This window comes from Dendropsophus ebraccatus, chromosome 1 (assembly GCF_027789765.1).
Source record: "Dendropsophus ebraccatus isolate aDenEbr1 chromosome 1, aDenEbr1.pat, whole genome shotgun sequence".
Classification (NCBI taxonomy): Eukaryota; Metazoa; Chordata; class Amphibia; order Anura; family Hylidae; genus Dendropsophus; species Dendropsophus ebraccatus.
In genome coordinates this window covers 17,965,261-17,989,129 of record NC_091454.1, presented here as the reverse complement: position 1 = coordinate 17,989,129, position 23,869 = coordinate 17,965,261, and the positions used below count along the sequence as shown (strand labels likewise).

Below are 23,869 nucleotides of genomic sequence, written 5' to 3'. Positions count from 1 at the left end.
ATCTTATAAATAGAGATGAGCGAACCTCGAGCATGCTCGAGTCCATCTGAACCGATCGGCACTTGAATATTGGTGGCTGAAGATATTGGTAGTCCTGGAGAACATGGCTGCATCGAACATCTTTAGCTGCCAGTATTCAAATGCTGAAAGATCATATTCACGCATGCCTATTTTTTATCAACCAATCAAGAAATTTTAGCTCTGGAACTCAACCATCTGCTTGATTCTCAACCACCTAACCAAACTGCTCGGTTCTCAACCACCTAACCAAACTGCTCGGTTCTCAACCACCTAACCAAACTGCTCGGTGCTTAACCATCTAACCAAACTGCTCGGTTCTCACCCACCTAACCAAACTGCTCTGTTCTCAACCACCTAACCAAACTGCTCGGTTCTCAACCACCTAACAAACTGCTTGGTTCCCAACCACCTATACAAACTGCTCAGTTCTCAACCACCTAACCAAACTGCTCGGTGCTTAACCATCCTGACATAGCAGATTGGGGTGGAGTATAGAGGGACCACTGCATTTACTTGTCAGTAGTGACGTCCTCTGACTGCTTGGATGCCATGTAACCAATGTCCAAATAATAACTTATTTGTAAAAATTAATGATGTCCATTGAAGGAAAACCCAATTAGAAGTCACGGGTCGTTATGTTACGGTGACACCAATACAAATAAAGTTTTGGATACAGATCTTGACGTAGAGAAGCTTCCTCCACTTAAAGGTGTAAATTAAGCGTTGACATCCACGTCCATAAATCTCGTCCCGTCCTGTGGTCCACTGGTAATTTCTTGGTTGAGTAGTTCTGGATTATTTGACACATCCCCGGTGTTATTTCTTTAGTAAAGGAATACTCATGTGGTAGTAGGAGGATGAGGGATATCTCTTTGTCTTTGGAATGTACGGGATGTTTTTAGTAAATATAAAAAAAAAATCAAAGGAACCAATTGTAGGAGGATTCTCAACATAAAAAATAAGACTCACAAATGTGACTATGTCAACTCTCCCGGCTGATGCTGAGTATTTATTGACTTTTTTATTTTTTAATGGAGATTCTACATGTTTTTGTGATTTAATGCCTGTTGTTAAGTGGAAGTTGTGCTAATGATCACGATGGGATTGAGTTGTTTGCCTCGCCTGGTAATGTGAACAATTAGAAGCGACATTTGATTTAAAAAAATGTTTAAAAATTTGGATAAAACCTAAAAAGAAAATTGTTCAGTCTTTATCTATAAACAAAATTTAAGGTGAATTTTACGCCGAAGGAATTTTTTCGAGTGGTAATTGTTTACAGTTTGTGTTGAGAATGGATTTAGGCATTTTTTTCTATATATTTTGGGTTTTTACTGTATGTTGGTCCTTTTTTTAGTGGATATATTGTTGACCTAGCTAACTTCATTAACAGTCTACCAATCAATATCTGACAAGCTTTTTTGTTTTTTGTTTTTTTTTGTATCGGAAGAAAAGTTTAATGTTTAACTATTATTTCAGTTCTTACATGTCATAGTGGCACGTCTTCATCAGGGGCTGAGCCACCCATTGAGGCAATCAGCTGCGTTCTGTACCCCCAAAGCTGTGATTAACTCTCCATAGAGGGGCAGGATTAGCAGTATACAGGCTCATGGGACCCTATGCTCGACCTAGCTAAGTAGAGTTGATCATAGCCAAGGTGGCACAGTATGGAGAACTTCTGCTCCTTTTGTTTCAGCGATCAATGGGGGTTTCAGTGCTTGGACCCTTACAAAACTATGACTTTATCACTATGAGATGTTTTATAGTTACACTTTAAGGTATTACATGTATTGCAATTACATGTTGGATACAAAAATAATCAACCTTTAGAACATTTTTGTTTTTAGGGAATGTATTGGGAATGAAGCTCTGAAGCTCTACACCCTTTTTAATAGATATTTACTTTGTTTTAATATTTTTTATATCAATTTCACTAATTTCATTGATCAAGGTAACTTGCTTATTACCTTCCTAAGGAACACTGATTTGTTTAGCCTTTTCGTAAGTTGACTTTTATAATACTGTGCAGTTTCTATTACTGTCGTTAGAATTGTTGGTAGTTTTGACTTTTTTGTACTCAATGTTGTTTCGTTGTAAATGTATTGAGAATGTTACCGGCCGTTCATATTATCTATAGCCTACATTTTAGCTTGGAGATTTACTATGTTTTGATGGTCTTGATGTTGATTCCAGTTTTGTGTCTTTTGATCGATAAGCTACTGACTTAGGTAACTTGCTTATTGTCACGCCAACTTAAGGAACGGTATCTGACTTGTTTTTTATATAGTTAATTTGCCTAATATGGAGTTTTTAATCCTTTTTTGGTATAATTGTGTTAGCTGTGCCATTTTTGTACTCAAATGGTTCATGATCTTGTTATGTTGGACATATATTGGGAATATAACATAAGATGAGATAAACATCTTTATTTTACCTATATTCTATATTTTTGGTTAGATAATTACTATTCTTTTATAGTCTTGACATTGATTCTGTGTGTGTTTTAGGTGATATATTGATGACTTGGGTAACTTGCTTATTACCTCTATTCTGTTACACCAGTCTAATGAACAGTATCTGCCCAACTTATTTATTCCTTTGTACAGTGACATAGTAAGTTTGAGAAAGACTTATAGCCAACGAGGTATGGAAAGAACACAGATGAAGGGAAGGCTTGTGGGTAAATGCAACGTTTTATGTGATGTTTATAATAATTAGGAGTTTTTATTACTTATTAGGTCGAAGTAGATAGTAGGGGCTCAATGTTTTTGTATTCAAAAACGTTATTTTGTTGGAAATCTGCCGGAAATTATAAAACTCTCTATATCCTCCTGCACTGCGTGTTTCAGCGAGCATATCGTTGACTTGCTTACTACCTCCATGTTATTGAGCGTCCATATAAACGCCTAATAAACACTATCTGACCAACTGGTAGGGTCTTTTTGTATGAGGAGTAAATCTTGATGTTTCATATAGAATTAATACAAGTAATCGACGTTCCTATACTTTATATTCTCCTGCACTTTGCTTTGCTTCTTTCAGTTGTGTTTCAATCAATTTTTTTGTTACCTTGAGTCACTTGCTTATTACCTATGTCTTATTAAGCATCATGTCTACTGGATGAACCCCTTTGCCAACCTAAAAGTTTGATCCAAAAATTCTTAAAAATTAAGGATTTTTCTATAAATTTACTTTTTATTTTTGACAGTTTGGTTATTTGAGGGGAATGGAGCAATGTCGGAGGACTATGACCGATTAACCTGCTTAGTCTTTTTGTATTTTAAGCAATTTTATCAGGCATTTAGGGAACAGAGTGATACTTACTTTGACATTTTTGGACCCAACTTATTCATAATGTATTGGGATGAAAGTTTAGATGCAAATTATTGCGTAAATTGAATCTACTATACACTCCTATGCTTTGTTGGCTAGATATTTATTTTGTTTTGATGATTTTGATATCGATTGCTTATTTTTAGTGTTGACCTGGGTAACTTGCTTATTATCTCTATATTGTCAAGTGTTAATAAGATTATTGATATATTAGTTTATAGACGAATAACTGGCTACCTTCTGTCTTTTTTTTTTTATTCAATGATATATTGGGGAGATAAAATTAGACATTTTGTGCTGTCTATATTCTTATATCCAATGTTTGATACTGTTTTTTTTACGTATCACTATATTTTTCATATGAGCGTCTTGTTGATTACCTTGTTATTATATATAAAAGAAACTTGTTCAGGGCAATAGAAAATGTGTGTATTTTTATACTGAACAGAAATATAAGCTTTATATGCTCTATTATCCTTTATTACTTCATCACTATTGTATAGTAGGTATATATTTTTTTTTATTTTTTTTTTGCATGTTATCGTATAATGTATATTACATCTGTGTCATCAAATATCAATATACAGTTCCAGTAGAATTCCTGATTGCCATGTTCTCTATTCTTGTACTGTATGCAGCCTTATACAGTTCCTATTTGGTTAAGTATTTCACTTGTGTTCCTATTTATGTTGGTTTTAAGCTTTTCATAATTTACTGTCAATGGTCTAAATATAAAGAACTCAAAGCTCCATCTCTTAACCTTATACTTTTTGGTGTTTGATTGACCTCGATTGATGTAGCGTTGCCTCCATATTATTATGATGTTTATGTTTTTTTATGCCCATGACAATAATAGTAAGTTATTGTTGGCATACAAAAACAAGTCTGTGTATTGTCTTACCCTTTATGTATGGGAACTATCGATAAGTGATGATGACAAATTTTTAGGTGTTTTTTTTTTTTTTCATAGTGAAATAAGTAGGGAAAAGTCTTGCTTTGTTTCCTAACATCATCTGTTGAATTTCACATCAGACCAGTCACATTTCTGATTTTAATCATGATATTTCCAACAAATAATATAGATGTAGGCACCTCTAAGATTATAGATGTCTCCCTTACCCTCATCTATCATGATATCAAACTGTAAAAAGTGGAAATGACAACCATGGTGGATTCTGGGAACTTAAATTCACCGAATGTTGTTTTTTTCGGTAAAATCAGATAAAGATCACAAAACAGTATAAATGACAATAAAAAATTGTAGTCTTACATTGGTTATATGCCACATATGGTTAATTTATTAATAGTCAGATCAGTTTGCACAGGTAGCTTTGTTATATGGAGAAGAAATAGCAGAAGGAGGTAAACTGTGGGGATATTGTATATTGTGGAGGGTTGACTTTGCCTAATGGGGAATAAAATCATAAATCATTTAGGTAACCAAAATCATAAAATAATCATTTTTTAACATTTTTGTAAACTTTAATTTTAAAAAAAGTTTATTTTTTTAAAATTTAATCCTCCTAATAGTACAAATATCTAAATTATTGTACAGATAAGATTGTTGCTCTTGTAATTTTTTTGCATATTTTTGACCAAGTTAAGTTCATCTATTCTTAAAGTTCAGCCTTTATAGGCTTTTTTTTGTGTGTGTGTAGAACAATGAACAGAATTTTACAGGACAGTTAAACATTTGAATTACAGGTAAAATAAGAGAGAGAGAAAAAAAAAAAACACTCGTAAGGTTAAAAGTTCAATTTTCAAGTTCCTTCCCAGGAAGTTTAGAGAGCAGATCTGGTGACCTCTGCTCACGTTGGGGCCTTATGGAATGGCCAATGAAATGTTTAAAAATCTTAATACAAAACATGATCCCAGGTCAGGATTTCAAACAAATTCTCCCCCCCTGTAGAAATGGTATGTTCCTTTTGGTGTTATAACTGACAATTAATGTAATTGTTATATTTCCATAATAAATTATTAAAATTTTATTTTTTCACAATGTCCACCCATTACAAATGGCCATAGAAATGTATATAAAAAGTTTATCACCGATCTTTGTTTTTAATGAACTATTGTTTTTGTAAAAAAAATTTCAAATAATTTCTGTGATTTTCAGGTTATCAGAAAATCACCCTATAATTTGCCTCTATTTTCACATTATAAATAGGGTTACATAACCGTGATGATGAATAATTCGCAATAAAATAGCTATACAAAAGTATAAAATTTGGATGAACTTTTTTTTCCTGTATATATGAAGTTTGCTTATCTCATAGATTTCAATTAAAAAATAAAAATTGGAAACAAAACACACTTCCCCATATGAAATAACACAGCCAGTGTGAGGATAACAGGAATTCTAGGCTTCACAATGTATTTCCTTATCAATAATGTCATCTATTAATACTAAACATACATTATTGAGTTATTTAAAAAAAATGTTAGTTGTATTTTTTTGCTTTTTTATTAGTATTTTATGCTATATAACAAAAGATTAAAGAAATGTTACAGAAGCGGGTGTAAAAGCTTATCATTTACGATTTAATAGCTGACCACACAAACCTAAATGTTTACAAGCAAGCATTCAGATCTCTATAGATCCGATAGAAAAAGTCATCTTTTTTTATAACCTTTTTGCTTATACTATCCACCTAGATGCTTTTTTTTTACACCCATTTTGAGCACAATTTAGAAAAAAAGATGTTAAAGTGATAAATTAAACCAAGACTAGGGGTTTTCCACATGTATTCTCAGTAAATTTATGATCAAGTACATCTATGTTGAATAGAAGAAAAAAAGAAAAGAAAAAAGAGCAAACAAAAAAACAAACAAAAACAAAATAGAAAAAAAAATTAAAACTTTCACCACCACAGGGCAGGAAGTGGAGTGGAGGTAGGTAGAACCTGGTTTTCATGTCAGTTCAGAAGGAATCTAAAAAATGTTTAAAAGCAGCATTGTTGCCAGTGAGAGAGGCGAGGCATGGATGGAGTTAAATGTTGTGGGGGGAAGTTGCACAAAGTGAAAGTTTGCGATTAAAGGAAGGAAATAAACTTACAGCAGTCTGCTTTAACAGGACTGCATCTGCTTCAAACAGACCTCATTAAAGTGCCAGTCTCTTTATGTTTGTTTTTTACTTTTTTCCCCTTTTCCCAAGGGTGAACAAGCTATGAAAATTAAGTACCCTTACATCAGACCACCAGGTTTCCCCCTTTTTAATTAAAAAGAAAAAAAAAAGGAAAATTTTCAAATTCGAAACGACAACAAAGTCGTTTTACAGTTATGTTTTACGTGTATATATTTTTATTGTTTTTCTTTTATAAATTTTTTAAAAATTTTTAGTTATTTTTTTTTAAAAAAATCGTGAAAAATTTTCGCAAAAATTCCCCAATTTCTGACTATAATACGATGGAATTTGGTAGTTAGCTAGCTCAGACTTCAAACACATATCTTTAAGGTCCTATTGAGTTGCAGAAGATCTAAATTATAATTAAGGCCTTCAGGAGGTTGAGAAGAAGGAAGGTAGGTGTGTTTATTCAACTCATGCCTTTAGATAATATGGGATCTGCCTGTTATTCAGGGTCACTACACTTCTTCTTGTTAATTTGGCAAAGAGTTGGGTTCTGGATATCCGTGAAGAGATCAGACCTTTCGCCACCCAGAAAGCAGTCGTCTAATCACACCCAGGAAAGGGGAAACTTGTGAATGTGAAGTAGTTTTTTTGTTGTTGTTTTTTTTTTTGTTATTTTTATTTCAAGATGTATATTGTCCTTTGTTATATCATACAAAACAAAAAGTTGAAAAGTAATAATGCAAGACAGTTGGCTTTGTTGGTAATTTTTTCACAGAATGTGCGAGCCTCGGGGCAGAATTAATTAATCCTATAGAATTTTTTTTTTTTTTTTCCTGATTGAACATCTGGGGGATGAGGAAAAGGACCAAACTGATAACACATCTGCTGCCTACATTCCTATTAATCATCAGGCATCACCCATAGGGGGCTTATATATCATTTATAACCCATTTGTTGCTCTGGTCATGACAGTTTGCCTCCTAATAGACATCAGCCTATAGGCGGCCACCATAAGTTAGGATATCTTTGCATTGATGTATTATTCACATCTTATTTATATTTTTTATTTTAATTAATTTTTTTAAGTAACTTTATAACTGATGGAATTTTTTAATGAATATTTTTTTTACATTTTTTTTTTTTTAAATCAATACACACTATACCTATACACCACACATAAGATGCTATCCAGTACAATAGTGTTTCTGCACTGAAGTGTTAAACAACCTACTCCTTGTACATGGGATCAGTGAGGCAATAGGAACAAGGAAATGAATTGGGAACTTGAGAGCATTTTAGTAAAAGGAGCATGCTGCTTGAGTAGGTCTAAGTTCATTGCATTTCTTCATAAATGGGAAGGGGGGGTGGGGGGGCGTGGATAAGTAAGCTCTGTCTTTTTAATGATGGGAAACGTGGCTTACTGGCCAGCTGTGCAAGGGTTAACACTTTGAGCGGTTGTGTTGCTGCTTATACCAATAAAGTTTTTTTTTTTTTTAACTGTTAAAGAATATTATTTAAAAAAAAATAAAAATAAATAAAATGCCTATAGATGACAACTTAAAAGTAATAAAAAATTTTAAAAAAATTGAATTGGTAAAATTGCTATTAAAAATATATTTTTTAAAATTTTAATAATTATTTTTTTTTAAATTTATATATGTATTTTATCAATGCAGAAAATGCTCACGCGACAGCTTTGTAGCTGTCAGTTAACTGGCATCGGTCTAGAAATTTTTTTTTTTAGCTTTATTTCCCTTTACCTGTAGAGAGATTAACTAATGCATTGCCCAACTGATAGTCAGCAATTTATTTTTTTTCCGCCTTCTTAGTTACTGATATTGAGAGAAAGCTTTCTCCCAAAAAAAAAAAAAAAAAAAAAATCTGCCCAGTAACAATCATCGCGCAGTAGCAAGCACACTACAACTATTGGCTATGCAAATACAGCAGGGGGAGTGAACGGCAAGCTAAAGTCTTTCTCACACTTAAAGTGATATTTTCACTTTACGCTGCTCCTCGCAGTATAGGGAGCCGAGTTCCGCATTGGAGAGGGGGAATATTTTAGCAATTTTTTTTATTTTTTTTTAAGGATTGGGGTTCACTTTTTAGGAAACATTCCAATATGTGTAGGTTCAGCGTTATAGGGACATGTTTAGACCTAACAAAATCTACACACCCGCTGTACAAATATGCGCTGATAATTCAGGGTGTCACTGTTGGACTGTAGTCTCATAATGCTATCAGCATTTTTTTTTTTTCGTTAACACTTTAAGTGCATAGCTCCCTAAGAGTTAAAAAAAAAATTGCTACTTTTTGTGTTAAAAAAATATCTCCATTCCTAGGAAAGATGGATGATACCGATGATAGCTTTGGCAATGGTTGTCACCCAGCTTTCCCAAGATCCTGAATGACATATCTATATCTGTTTAGGAATAGAAACAGCGCCACTCTTGTACTCAGTTTATGTGTGGTACTGCAGCTCAGTTCCACTGAAGTCAATGGAGTTGTAATACCACAGAAAACCTGAGGGTAGGGGTGGTGCTGTTTTTGCGAGATAGCAGCTCTGTTTTTCTAATCATGGATAACCCCTTTAAGTAGAGGTACAGGTTTTGTTGTTGATGTGACCGCGTCTACAGTTTACACATCATTAATAAAGGTGGTACGGATTTCCATTGCTTAATCGTGATACATTAAAGGGGTATTCCGGAGACATATTTCTTCTTCTAAAACTGCACAGGGTTAAGGTAGATGAATAACAAAATGTACTTACTGGACTCCGATCCTTTGCCAGTGCCACTGCCACGGTGTTGATGCTTGTTCTTGGCACTTCCTGTTCTCCATCCCAACACAAAGGAAGTGCCCTTTCAGCCAATCACTAGCAGAGGCGGGTCACAGCTGCAGCCAGTGATTGGCTGAGAGGGCACTTCCTATATGTTGAAATGGAAAACAGAAAGTGCCAAGAACGGGGACTGGCATCAATAACATGGCACTGGTGAAGGATCGGCTTTATGTTTGGACTCATTTCTTTACATTTTTATCAGTTCTTAAAGGGGAAATGTAACTCCAGAATATCCCTTTAAGATTAAAAGTTTTGTTTCACCGCCATCATCAATAAATCGATAAATGTGAACGCAGCGACTTCACTACTCCACGAAGGCGATTTCGCTGGTCGCCGAGATCCTGCAGTCTCTGGTCTTTTCATACCACATAAAAAATATTACCAGATCAAAAAAATTACATTTTTGGAAAAGTTTTGGGATATTCTGGGGGCAAAATTCTCTTCTATTCATTATTTTTTGAAAGGTTAAAGGACCTGTGGTTAAAAAAAAAAATCACCAAAAATTTTCTCGAAATTGCTAACAGTCTGAACATTTGCTGCAATAAAAGATAGCGGCGGGGGTGACTGCCAAATATTCTAGGAATTATCACCAACAGCAACCAGACCTGGGTGACACGTGAGGCTCCGTCCGGACAAATGAGACCGGTGCCGGCAATTCTTTACAATGGGTCCGAAACGAGTAGGTGTCTGATTTTTAGATCTTTCTAGAGCAAGCGTAGGGAACCTTGGCTCTCCAGGTGTTGCATAACTACAACTCCCATAATGCCTGGACACTTTGGCTGTCCAGGCATGATGGGAGTTGTAGTTTTGCAACACCTGGAGAGCCAAGGCTCCCTAGTCCTATTCTAACATGATCTGCCTCTTTATATTACTGTCATAGAGTCCGAAATTATTCATTCTGATCTATTCTTGTTCATTCATGGTCTGCTAAAGTTGAACTATAATTTCTAAGATGGCCGCCACAGTCACCTGGGTGACAACCAAAATGGCTTCCGTTACGACCACATACAGATTATATAATGGTAGATACATCTAGGTAGGTAGGTAGGGATACACTCCATGTTCCCTTCTCCATTAACTACTATGAATAATGTGGTTGGTAACCAGTATACAGGGTGGTCCAAAAGTAGGTGGACAGTATGTGTAATAGGAGATTTATCAAACATGGTGTAAAGTGAAACTGGCTCAGTTGCCCCTAGCAACCAATCAGATTCCACCTTTCATTTTCCAAAGAGTCTGTGAGGAATGAAAGGTGGAATCTGATTGGTTGCTAGGGGCAACTGAGCCAGTTTCACTTTACACCATGTTTGATAAATCTTCCCCGATTCATAACCCTATTACACATAATGTCCACCTATTTTTGGACATATATATATCTATATCAGTAACAGTCGTGTGACAATCACATGCTGGGAGTTGTAGTTTCACAACTGCTTATGCCTCTGAGAACAAAAGGGCGTCGGGAAGTGAAAATCCAACACCCCCGACCCCTATCTCCACTGACATCACCTATCATTGAAGAGTGGTGACCCCCCCCCCCCATAGACCAAATCCAAAAATAGTATAAAATGTATGGGTACCTGAAGATTTGAATTAATAAGGATCCCACACCAATTACAAGCACAGGGGTCCTCTGTCCCCCATCTTGATAAAGAGCGCTGGTTTATCGGGTATTTCCTATGAAATAGATGGGTAATAATTGATTTCCGGAATACCCCTTTAAAACAGAATGTGACAGCGCCACCCTCCTGCATAAGTTGTGACTGGTATTGCAGCTAGACTTCATTACAAATTACAGGAAAAAAACAAAAACCTGGGAAAAAAATTGTAAAAAAAGGCTATGTATGAGTGTGAATGAGGTCCAAGGCAGCGTCCCGCAAGCAGCGGTCGTCCGGCTTTTGCATAACTACAACTGCTCAGTGGCTAACAGGACATGATGGGCGTTGTAGTTTTTAAACAGTTGGAGACGCAGGATGGGGGACACTGATCTAATGGGGGGGCTGCAACCCTCCAGCTATTGTAAAACTACAACTCCCATCATGACTGGACAGACAAAACAATAGCTTGGACTATCCAGGCATGAGGGGAAGTGTAGTTGTTCAGCAGCAGGTTCCCCTTCCCTGGATTAGAGGATCAGTTCAGGGCTGCCAGGCATAATGAGAATTGTAGTTGTGTAACAGCTGGAGGGACAAAGATTGGGGAACGCTGATCCAACAGATTAAAGGATCAGCCAATGACTGTCAGGGCATGATGGGCATTGTAGTATTGCAACAGCTGGAGAGCACTGATCTAGTCATGAAAGCTTCTCAGGGCATGCTGGGTGTTGTAGTTTCATGATCACTGCTTAGTTCTCCCATTTGGATCTGGCCATACAGTTCACTATAGTTCTCAAAAATTCGACGTATATACATTGCACAGTCAGACCTCTTGGCATGCTGGGAGTTGTAGTTCGGAGGATCGCTATGTTTGTTTCCCATTATTTAGCTATTTTCTGTCTAGGTCTTCTGGCTATAGGCGTACAAAAAAAAGTGCCAGAGATTTGTAATTTACATCTATTAAAAAAAAAAAAAAAAATCTCATGTCTTCCAGTACTTATCAGCTGCTGGATGTCCTGCAGGAAGCGGTCTATTCAGGAGAGGTTTTTTATGGGGATTCGCTACTGCTCTGGACATTTCAGCAGAGAGCGCTGTGTCAGACTGGAAAGAATACACCACTTACGGCAGGACATACAGCAGCTTATAAGTACTGAAAGACTGGAGATTTTTTAATAGAAGTAAATTACAAACCTTTGGCCCTTTCTGAAACAATTCATTTGAAAGGATTTTTTCTGGAGTACCCCTTTAAGGGCAATGTTCTCCAACCTCTGTCTCTCCAGCTGTTGCAACACTACAACTCCCATCATATCCTGACAGCCTGCGTGTGTGTACATTGCATTGTACAACTACTTCTAGCTATAGGTGTTGATATTACTTAGGGCAATGCTCTCCAGCTGTTTCAACACTACAACCCCCATCATGCCCTGTGTGTAGTTTGCATTGTATAACTACTTCTAGCTATAGGTGTTAATATTATTTAGGGCAGGGATAGGAAATCTTGGCTCTCTAGCTGTTGCAAAACTACAACTCTCATCATGCCTGGACAGCCAAAGCTTTAGCTTTGGCTGCCCAGGTATAATGAGAGTTATAGTTTTGCAACAGCTGGAGAGCCAAGGTTTCCTACCCCTGATTTAGAACAATGCTCTCCAGCTCTTGCAACACTACAACCCCCATCATTAGTTTGCTTTAGCAATGTCATACATATGTTGCAACACTACAACTCCGATCATGCCCTGTGTACTTTGTATAACTACAATTCTTCAATTATCTACTATTCTGTATTCTTCAATTTCTGGCTCTCTAGCTGTTGCAACACTACAACCCCCATCATGCCCTGTGTGTACATTATAAAACTACTTCTAGCTATAGGGGTTGATATAATTTAGGCAATGCTCTCCAGCTGTTTCAACACTACAACCCCCATTATGCACTGTGTGTATTGCTATATATAATTACTTCTAGCTATAGGTGTTGATGTTATTTATGTCACTGCTCTCCAGCTGTTGCAACACTACAACCCCCATCATGTCATGTGTGTACACTGCATTGTATAACTACTTCTAGCCATAGGTGTTGATATTGTTTTGGGCAGGGGTAGGGAACCTTGGCTCTCCAGCTGTTGCAAAACTACAACTCCCATCATGCCTGGACAGCCAAAGCTTTAGCAGCTTTGGCTGTCCAGGCATGATGGGAGTTGTAGTTTTGCAACAGCTGGAGAGCGGAGGTTCCCTACCCCGATTAAGGGCAATGCCCTACAGATGTTGCAATACTACAACCCCCATTATGCCCTATGATTATTGCTTTAAATAACTACAAATAGTATTTTAGCCAATATTCTTCTATTTCTGGCTCTCCAGCTGTTGCAACACTACAACCCCCATCATGCCCTATGCTTATCACTTTGTATAATTACTTTTAGCTATAGGTGTTAATATTATTTTGGGCAGGGGTAGGGAACCTTGGCTCTCCAGCGGTTGCAAAACTACAACTCCCATCATGCCTTTGACTGTCCAGGCATGATGGGAGTTGCAGTTTTGCAACAGCTGGAGAGCCAAGGTTCCCTACCCCGATTAAGGGCAATGCCCTACAGATGTTGCAATACTACAACCCCCATTATGCCCTATGATTATTGCTTTAAATAACTACAAATAGTATTTTAGCCAATATTCTTCCATTTCTAGCTCTCCAGCTGTTGCAACACTACAACCCCCATCATGCCCTGCGCGTACATTGCATCGTAAACCCTCCGTCTGTCCGGACACGATAGGCGTTGTAGTGTCGCGACATCTGGAGAGCCCCAGGTAGAAGGGCAGTGTTGTAGGACATATCAGCAGAGCATGCATCAGCATACAGGCTGCACTCAGCAGCTGCTTCCACCTCCTCCTCCTCCTTCTTCCAGCAGTAACACCCCCTTCCCTTGCAGAGGCTTTATAAGCGTGTGCACAACTCACAAGAAGTTTTTTTTTTCTCCTTTTTTTGTTGCTTGCACTTGATAACACCTCCAAGTGACTTAATTACCTAGATTTTTCCTAAAGCCAAGGAAGAGGAGGGGGGGGAGGAGGAGGAGGGCCCAAGAGGAGAGCTGTCATGTGTGCCCTGAACTAGGGCCTCCTGCTTTCTTGCTAGCTAGGAGTGGGGAGAGGAGGAAAAAAAAAAAAAGAACTTAAAAAGTCTGGCCAGCTGCTGTTCTACATAATAACACCAAGTGCCTGGGCCAGCCCTAGTGCAAGCTGCGTCACTGTGCAGCAAGCTGGGAGCCTGGGAACACAGACAGACCCCTGTGCACTGCAACTAGCAAGGACCCCCCAAGCCCTCCTCTTCTTCTGCTGCTGCTGCTGCCTCCTCTTCTCCCTCTTCTTCTTCTTCTTCCTCCACTGGATACTTACAACATTGCCTGAATACATTGTAACACATGGAGCTGCTGTGTTCAGAGGTGGAGACTGTCCGCAGGGCTCAGACTGACCCCACGTTGCTTTTTGATGACCGGGTCCTGCAGAACCTTCTTACAGTGGAGGAGAGGTATCTGCCCCAATGCTCCTACTTCAAGTGTGTCCAGAAGGACATCCAGCCCTTCATGAGGAAGATGGTGGCCACCTGGATGCTGGAGGTTGGTGGAGTCACAAAGCAAACTTTGGAATCTAGATACTCACCCTTCCCCCTCTCCCTACCTACATGACAGTCACTCCTATATATATATATATATATATATATATATATATATATATATATATATATATATATGTAGATGATATATTTGTGCACTGACACGTGTTGCACTATTGGAGCAGCCATTGCACACTTCTTTTGGGGGTGCAGTGAGCAGCTGGTTGTGCTGCATGTTGGGGAGTCTGCTTGTGCCCACGTATGCACATAGGACTGCATGCACCATGTTTGTCGCAGACTCTCCCCCCTCTGGATCTTTGATGGTTCCCCTTGCTCTTTGGTGGTCACCCCCTGTTTGCCTGGTGGAACAGGAAGGGGGGGGGCTGGTCTGTCTTAGCATTTGCTTCTATTCTGCAATGTCATATGTACTCCCTCTGACTCTGTATGGGGGGGGGGGGACACTGTGTTAGCAAATGTCGCAAGATCCCCTGTACCCCAAAATTTTTTTCTCCTTAAACACGCGTTAATTCATGCTTGAAACTTGAAGGGTTTGTCGTTTATGAATGTGGGGGAGGGGTATAATAAGCAATGTGGGGGTGTTATAGGAACAGTGGGGTGCTCTGCTTTGTATCTGTATACAGTAAGGAGAAGAAGGGTTAAATGTCGCTGGTGTGGAATGGATACGTTCTGGTGCTTGAAGAGTTAATGACTATACAGGATGGGGTGTCTGAAAAGTATAATGGGGGTGGGGTTGTTGAAATATTGGGGTGCACTGGTTCCTAGAAAGGGATGTGATGTGTCCCGTACAGGGAGGAGATTGGAGCTCCCCATTCAGGTTTCTAATATGTTTATGGTTACCATTATAAATTCGGGGTGACCCCCCTCCCCCCCAGCATGTGCCCCCCAATAAAGTCTCCTGGCTGCAGTGTATTCCCAGCTCCTCCAGCCCCCAGACCGATCCCAGCCCCCCCTCCTCTCTCTCCTCCAGCAGCCATGCTCTCTCTTCACTCCTGGGACCCCCCCCCTTTCATCGATGGTTTTGAACCCCAAAACGTAGTGGCAGGCTCCCCAGAATTGTCGGTAATGATGCAGGGGGGTCTGAGCTTGGGGACCCCGCAAAAAGCGGGCGGCTGGGGATTTTTTAAGTATTTTTAAATATTTTTTGAAAAAATGACGAAATCAGAAATTGTCCCAATGTCTGGGGTGGAGTGTGACCTGAATCTCTGGCTCCTCTCTCTGCCTCATGGACAGGGGAGCAGGGGGGATGTGGAGCTGCAGCCCTGAGACCCCCCACACACCCACACACCCAGTTCTGTCATTTTAATAAATATGTTACAATTTAATGCAATAATAAAGTGCATTATTTAACCCTGTCCCTCCCTCTCCCCTCTCTCTCTCTCTCCCTCTCTCCTCTCCCTTCTACATTTCCTCCATTTTCCTTATACTTTTTCCTTTTAAACCCCCAAATCCCTTCTACCATTCATGATACCCCATGATACCCCTTACCCCTTACCCCATCACCCCCTCTCCCCATTGCCCCTTGAATATCCTTTCCATTTTATCCCCTATTGCCTTTGCCCCCCTTCTCCTTCATCTATGTAAATCTCTATTAAAAAAATCGGATTTGATCAATATTTTGAATTTGAATTCAAATTTTTTTTTTCAATTATTCAATTCTAATTTTATTATCTTTTCTAATTTTTTTGTGCATTTTTTTTTCACCCCTATCCACCACATCTTACTATTTCCTTTTCCTTAAATTTCCTTACCTAAATTTTTACCCCTTTCTCTTTTTTTTCTCTTTTCCCCTCTTCTTTTTACCCCTTTTTTTGTTTGTTTTCATAACTAAATTTTACCTCTTTTCCCCTCTTCTTTTTTTACCCCTTTTCCCCTCTTCTTTTTTTACCCCTTTTCCCCTCTTCTTTTTTTACCCCTTTTCCCCTCTTCTTCTTTTTTTACCCATTTTCCTCTTTTCCCCTCTTCTTCTTTTTTTTACCCCTTTTCCTCTTTTCCCCTCTTCTTCTTTTTTTACCCCTTTTCCTTTTCCTCTTCTTCTTTTTTTTTTTTTACCCCTTTTCCTCTTTTCCCCTCTTCTTCTTCTTTTTACCCCTTTTCCCTTTCTTCTTCTTTTTACCCCTTTTTTATTTTGTTTTTCTCTTTTCCTCTCTCTTTTCCCCCTTCTTCTTACCCCCATTTTTTCCCTGCAGGTCTGTGAAGAGCAGAAGTGTGAGGAGGAAGTATTCCCATTGGCAATGAACTATCTGGACAGGTTTTTAGCTGTTATTCCCACCAGAAAATGCCATCTCCAACTCCTGGGGGCTGTCTGCATGTTCTTAGCCTCCAAACTCAAAGAGACTATTCCATTAACCGCAGAGAAACTTTGCATATACACTGACAATTCAATCAAACCCCAAGAGCTGCTGGTAAGCAGCCCCTGTTTCCTAAACTAAATGTTTACAGCCTTTTGTGTTCTTCCATGGGAAAGGTATCTTTATTTTAACTCAGCAGTTTTTTTTTAATTATAATATTTTTTTTTACACATTTTAATTTAAATGTCTCCAGCTGTCACAGAACTACAACTCCTAGCATGACCTTTGGCTGTCTGGGCATACTGGGTGTTGTAGTTTTGCAACAGCTAGAGACCCACAGCTATATGTTTATTTCTAACTACTAAAATACTATTATTTTCTGCAATGTATAGAACAATCCAGATGCAATACACATCACTAAGAATGGGTTTCAGCTCCAATATTTTGTAATTTTTTTTGCAAAAAAAAAAAAAAAAAAAAAATTTTTTTTTAGTATACCACATACATATGTGGAAGGCATACAGTACTTGTGGATGGGACAAGCTGTTTCCTTTTGTGGTATCTACTGACACCTAGTGGTGCAAAGAAGAATTCTTAATTTTTTTTTATTTATTTATTTTTTAATGATGACCTCACATAGTTTGGTTTTACAGAGACTTGCAAGTGGGTTTTAAAATGTTTGAGAACTAGTAAACAAATTTTTTTTTTTAAAGTTAATATATTTGGGCAGGGTAGTTTTTTTAAATGGTTTTAGACCACTTATTGGTGTTTGTTTCTTGGGTATTAATTTTCATTCAGGTTATTCCATGTGATTTCGGACCCCTATAGATATACCATCAGCTTGCATACTGGATATATATATATTGTATCATTCTAAGTCTCCTTTTTTGTATATATATATATATATATATATATATATATATATATATATATATACTTTGATATGTGAAATATGGCATGCACTATAGTGGCAGTCCATTGTGGCTGTTATGGGGGCCCCTGAATAAGATGGACCTTACTGATTGTCTCCTTTACTTTAAGGGGCCTGTCTCATCATAGAAATCTGCTTCTTAAAGGGGTTGTCCAGCGCTACAAAAACATGGAGCCGCGTCATAGAGGGGAGGGAATTCCCTCCCACTGGGGGCGAGACGGCCGACCTCCAGTGCTTGAGCAGCGGCCAGTACTGCTGGATAGAACGGCGCTGTACATGGGAACCGGGCCGCGGGCCGTTTTTCGAACCGGCTTCCCCATGACAGCGCTGTTCTATCGGTGTGTTAAATTCAAGAGGATGTACCTGGTGGTACATCCTCTTTAAATGCTCCCCTTGGATGATCAGCTGATTGCTTCTAGAAAGTCACAGGGGGAGATTTATCAAACATGGTGTAAAGTGAAACTGGCTCAGTTGCCCCTAGCAACCAATCAGATTCCACCTTTCATTCCTCACAGACTCTTTGGAAAATGAATGGTGGAATCTGATTGGTTGCTAGGGGCAACTGAGCCAGTTTCACTTTACACCATGTTTAATAAATCTCCCCCACAGTCTCTACAGCAGCCACTAGAGGGGAAATGTGGTATTACATAGCGGCCACTCATGAATGTAATACTAAGACACATGAAGGGGGACTCATGTAGGGGACTCGTTTGTTACACGTGTACCCTAAGTCATATGGACAGGGACTGTCTTTTGGAGGCAACAGAGATCCTCTCCATTAGCAAAGAGTGGATTAAAGGGTTACATAGGAAAAACATGTCTGCCCTCTTCCAGAAACAGCTCCATCCTTTCCCATGAATTTTAAACAGATGGATAGATCAGAATGAGATGGGATATAGTATGGCCTTGTGGATTGAAAAAAAAAATGTCCACCTTGCCCATTACAAGTAATCAGATGATGACTTTTTTTTATTCCAAATTATTTCAAATAAACTGGTTTCATGTAGTTATATAGATTTGTAATTTACTTCTATTTAAAAACCTCAACTCTTCCAGTACTTATCAGCTGCTGTATGTCCTGCAGGACGTGTTGTATTTTTTCCAGTCTGACACAGTGCTCTCTGCTGCCACCTCTGTCCATGTCAGGAACAGTCCAGAGCAGGAGAGGTTTTCTATGGGGATTTGGACAGTTCCTGACATGGACAGAGGTGGCAGCAGAAAGCACTTAGAAAAAAATACACCACTTCCTGCAGAACATCCAGCAGCTGATAAGTATGGGAAGATTAGAGATTTTTTTAATAGAAGTAAATTACAAATCTATACAACTTTCTGAAACCAGTTGATTTGAAAGAAGATTTTTTTTGTTGGAGAACCCCTTTAAGAATGCAGCAGCTACTTTGAACCAGTGGCTGTGAGTTATACTAATATAAACAGCTATCTGATTTTTATCTCTTCATGGATTGCTGTTTGTGCTTGGTGTGCATTTTCCATGAGCTTTAATCATTTTAATAAATAACTGTGCAGAGAAAGAGTCAGAAGGCTCCAGCAAGTGTATAACTCCCATAGACTCCCATAAAGGAGAGAGGTCCGTATGCACAGTGGAGAGGCATGCACACAAGCACTGCTGGAGATGTGCACACAAGCACTGCTGGAGGCATGCACACAAGCACTGCTGGAGGCATGCACACAAGCACTGCTGGAGACGTGCACATAGCACTGCTCCTGGCCCTATGCGCTTATTCTAGAAGAATGTGGGCCCATTCATTCCTATAGCCTCATGCACACACCTGTAGGATCACCTATTCTTAGAGGGCAACTCCAGCAAAAAAAAATAATAATAATTTAAATCAACTGGTGTCAGAAAATGCCAGATATTTGTAATTTACTTTTATTAAAAAATCTCAAGGCTTCCAGTGCTGTATGTCCTGCAGGGAGTGGTGTATTCTTTCCAGTCTGGAGAGCAGGAGAGGTTTTCTATAGGGATTTGCTACTGCTCTGGACAGTTCCTGACACGGACAGAGGTGGCAGCAGAGAGCACTGTGTCAGACTGAAAAGAATACAACACTTCCTGTAGGGCATACAGCAGCTGATAAGTACTGAAAGACTGGATTTTTCTTTAATAGAAGTAAATTGCAGATCTTAGGCACTTTTTGACACCAGTTCATTTGAAAGAATTTTTTTTGCTGGAGTACCCCTTTAAAGAACAGGTCTTTGCAAATGCGCACGGTTACAGATGAACATATATATCATTATGGGTCCATGGCTGCAGGCAGCACTTGGATATGTGAATGAGGCCTTAGGCTGGAGAGGCAGCCACCAGCTACAGGGGTGTGTACACAGGCACCAGTGCTTTGAGAGGGGCATGCACAAGTGCTGTTGGCAAGAGAGGCATGCACACAAGAGCCACTGGCACTGTAGGCTGGAAAGGGGGGGGGGGCACATGAAGGTGTAGTGGCCAGCTACAGAAGCATGCACACAAGAGAGGCACAGCCACTGGAGGCATGCTTACAAGCACCACCAGCTCAGGATGCATGCTCACTAGCTCGAGGCATGCTCACTAGCTCCACCAACTCAAGAGGCATGCTCACAAGCACCACTAGCTCAAGAGGCATGCTCACTAGCTACACCAGCTCGAGAGGCATTCTCACAAGCACCACTAGCTCAAGAGGCATGCTTACAAGCACCACCAGCTCAAGAGGCATGCTCACTAGCTCCACCAGCACGAGGCATGCTCACTAGCTCCACCAAGTCAAGAGGCATGCTCACAAACACCACCAGCTCAAGAGGCATGCTCACTAGCTCCACCAGCTCAAGAGGCATGCTAACTAGCTCCACCAGCTCAAGAGGCATGCTCACTAGCTCCACCAGCTCAGGAGGCATGCTCACAAGTGCTGCGAGAGGGTACCACGTTCTGGTGCATACACAGGTGCCCTCAGCTAGAAAGGCATGTGTATAAGCCCTGCCAGCTGTACGGGCAGAAACGCAAGCGCAACCAGCTCAAGAGGCATGCTCACAAGCACTGCCTGGCTGAAGGGGCACCCTCACGTGGGCATGCCCCTCTAGCACAAGCACTGCCTGGCTGAAGGGGCACCCTCACGTGGGCATGCCCCTCTAGCACAAGTTATATATGCACATGAGTGCCTTTGGCTGGAGGGGCATGCCCACGGTCACACATGTTCTGCAGGTTAGGATGATTCTATGGCCCCATGTGACCCGGCCCTTGATTAAATGTGCTGCCTGCAGCAGTCGGGTCACATGGGTGCAGCCGTATCTCTAAACATCCGTGTGAGCAGGCTATAAAGGTGTCACGTGCAGCGGTCAGCTGCTGGAAGCCGGCCTAGAGTAGTAACCTCACGCCGCCTTTCCTTTCTATCCCAAGATATTAGCCTGTCAGGAGGGATAGGTGCCCCTGCTCTCACACAACAGGGAGACTGAAGTGAATGACCCCCCTTCTGCTTGGTTTCCAGGAGTGGGAGCTGGTGGTGCTGGGAAAATTGAAGTGGAACCTGGCTGCCGTCACGCCACACGACTTTATCGAACATATATTGAGAAAGCTGCCATTACCTAAAGATAAACTGCTCATGGTCCGGAAGCATGCACAGACCTTCATTGCACTCTGTGCCACAGGTGAGCGCTGGCAACTTTGTCATTTTATTACTACGGTTTGGATTATAGTGTTATACTGTATTGATTCCTTACCGCTGGCTGCCATTCAGTAGTAGGGCTTCATTGTCTCCTGTCTCAATCATCTGATCAGAAAATTGCACCATCCTGCAACTTCAACATAAATTGGTCTAGTTTTCAGATTGTTAAAGGGGAACTCTGGCAAATTATTTATTTATTTTTTTATATCAACTGGTGTCCGAAAGTTATATAGGTTTGTTAATTAATTCTATTTAAAAATATCTAGACTTCCAGTACTTATCAGCTGCTGCATGTCCTGCAGGAAGTGGCGTATTCTTTCCAGTCTGACACAGTGCTCTCTGCTGCCACCTCTGTCCATGTCAGGAACTGTCCAGAGCAGTAGCAAATCCACATAGAAAACCTCTCCTGCTCTGGACAGAGGTGGCACTGTGTCAGACTGGAAAGAATACACCATTTCCTGCAGGACATACAGCGGCTGATAAGTAGGAGATTTTTTAATAGAAGTGAGAAATCTGTATAACTTTCTAATACGGTTGATTTGAAAGCAAAACAATTTCACCAAAGTACCCCTTTAATTCCCACAACATTTTCTACCAAATTAATTTTGTGTATACGCTTGTTGTATGCTCTTATATATAGGTGTATAATGCTGTATACAGTATATACCATGTGTGGTAACAAGTGATCTGCATAGAGGTGACACATTGGTGGAGATTTATCAAACGTGGTGTAAAGTGAAACTGGCTCAGTTGCCCCTAGCAACCAATCAGATTCCACCTTTCATTCCTCAGAGACTTTTTGGAAAATTAAAGGTGGAATCTGATTGGTTGCTAGGGGCAACAGAGCCAGTTTCACTTTACACCATCTTTGATAAACATATATACAGGCGTATGATGCTGTATACAGTATATACCATGTGTAGTGACCAGTGATCTGTTGTAGCTATTAACAGTCAATTCAAAAACCATGACAATTTATGATAAAGTTGCAGGATGGTGCAATTTTTTTTGATTGGCTATTGATTACTATGATGCCGTTGGGTTATTTACTGCCGGTCCTACCCGTACCAAAACTTTGTATGTGGGGGTTGGTTCTGATCATATGACTAGGGCAGATGTGTACCCCTGGAAATAATAAGTGGAAGTTTAAAGGAGAACTCTAGGCTGGGGTGATTTTTGGCAGAGTGCTGGGAAGGGGGAGGATGAATGAAGTAACACGCTCTCACCTCCCTGGTGCCGATATCCCGTAGCTCCGGTCCCGGATGCTGAGTAGGGAGCTGGGATGTGACGTGTTAGGCCTGCTGCAGTGGCCGCCACATTTAATTCCTTTATATGGAAGAACATATATTTGTATGGCCGCTGTGTAATACCTCATTTCTCCAGCAGTGGCCTCTGCATTCTTATCCATTATATGGACGATCATATAGTGTATTTGTATGGCCGCCATGTAATACCTCATTTCTCCAGCAGTGGCCTCTGCATTTTTATCCTTTTATGGACGATTATACACTTGTATGGCCGCCATGTAATACCTCATTTCTCCAGTAGTGGCCGCCACATTTATATCCTTTAGCGGAATCAGCTGTGTGCCAGTACTGGACCTCAGTCCTGGGAATAGGATTTTGGATCTACAAGAGAAATGGTTGTCTTTATAGCTTGTATACGTGCGTCCCATGTATTCACTTACTGCGAGGAGGGAATGATGAAAGGCATGGCATCTGACTGCAGCAGATAAATGAGCTTACCGAGACTTTATGAGAATGGAGAGGTGTGGCGGAGAGCGCATACTTCTCTACCACACCTAGCCGCCTTATCCACAGATGAAACTGAGGTTTGCAATTCCTCGCACTTAACCCTTGTGGTGTGGCTACAGCTCAGCGTCCGGGGATCAGAACTCCACTTTAGGTTGACATTGAGCAATGCGTTTTAAGTTTTTCTTTGTTTTTTTTTGCGTAAACAGCGCCACTCTTGTCCAAAGGCTGTGTTTGGTATTGCAGCTTCATTTTAGTTCTGCAGCAGAATAGTGAGTGCAGCTCTGGAGTATAATACAGGATGTAACTCAGGATCAGTAATGTATGTACACAGTGACCCCACCAGCAGAATAGTGAGTGCTGCTCTGGAGTATAATACAGGATAAGTAATGTAATGTATGTCCACAGTGACCCCACCAGCAGAATAGTGAGTGCAGCTCTGGAGTATAATAGAGGATGTAACTTAGGATCAGTAAAGTAATGTATGTACACAGTGACCCCACCAGCAGAATAGTGAGTGCAGCTCTGGAGTATAATACAGGATGTAACTCAGGATCAGTAATGTAATGTATGTACAGTGACCCCCCCCTCCCCAGCAGAATAGTGAGTGCAGCTCTGAAGTATAATACAGGATGTAACTCAGGATCAGTACAGGATCAGTAATGTAATATATGTACACAGTGACCCCACCAGCAGAATAGTGAGTGCAGCTCTGGATTACAATACAGGATGTAACTCAGGATCAGTAATGTAATGTATGTACACAGTGTGACCCCACC

The 23,869-nt window shown here is 39.9% G+C and overlaps 1 protein-coding gene and 1 long non-coding RNA gene across 3 annotated transcripts in view; one reads left to right on the top strand and one right to left on the bottom strand.

Moving 5' to 3' along the window:
- CCND2 (cyclin D2) overlaps positions 1 to 23,869 on the top strand; it is a 63,593-nt gene that overhangs the window by 7,080 nt on the left and 32,644 nt on the right. Inside the window, exons 1-3 of one of the 2 annotated variants that reach the window (XM_069968473.1) lie at positions 13,792 to 14,459; positions 16,663 to 16,878; positions 21,163 to 21,322. In XM_069968473.1, the coding sequence (XP_069824574.1) occupies positions 14,265 to 14,459; positions 16,663 to 16,878; positions 21,163 to 21,322 (571 nt within the window). In that variant the 5' untranslated portion in view covers positions 13,792 to 14,264. Of the gene's footprint in view, positions 1 to 13,791; positions 14,460 to 16,662; positions 16,879 to 21,162; positions 21,323 to 23,869 lie in introns of those variants that run through there. The other variant, XM_069968481.1, reaches the window with a different exon arrangement.
- Positions 4,663 to 23,869, bottom strand: part of LOC138789726 (uncharacterized) — a 73,175-nt gene continuing 53,968 nt past the window's right edge. Inside the window, exon 3 of the long non-coding RNA XR_011362777.1 lies at positions 4,663 to 4,756. This is a non-coding gene — a long non-coding RNA (uncharacterized lncRNA). The remainder of the gene's footprint in view (positions 4,757 to 23,869) is intronic.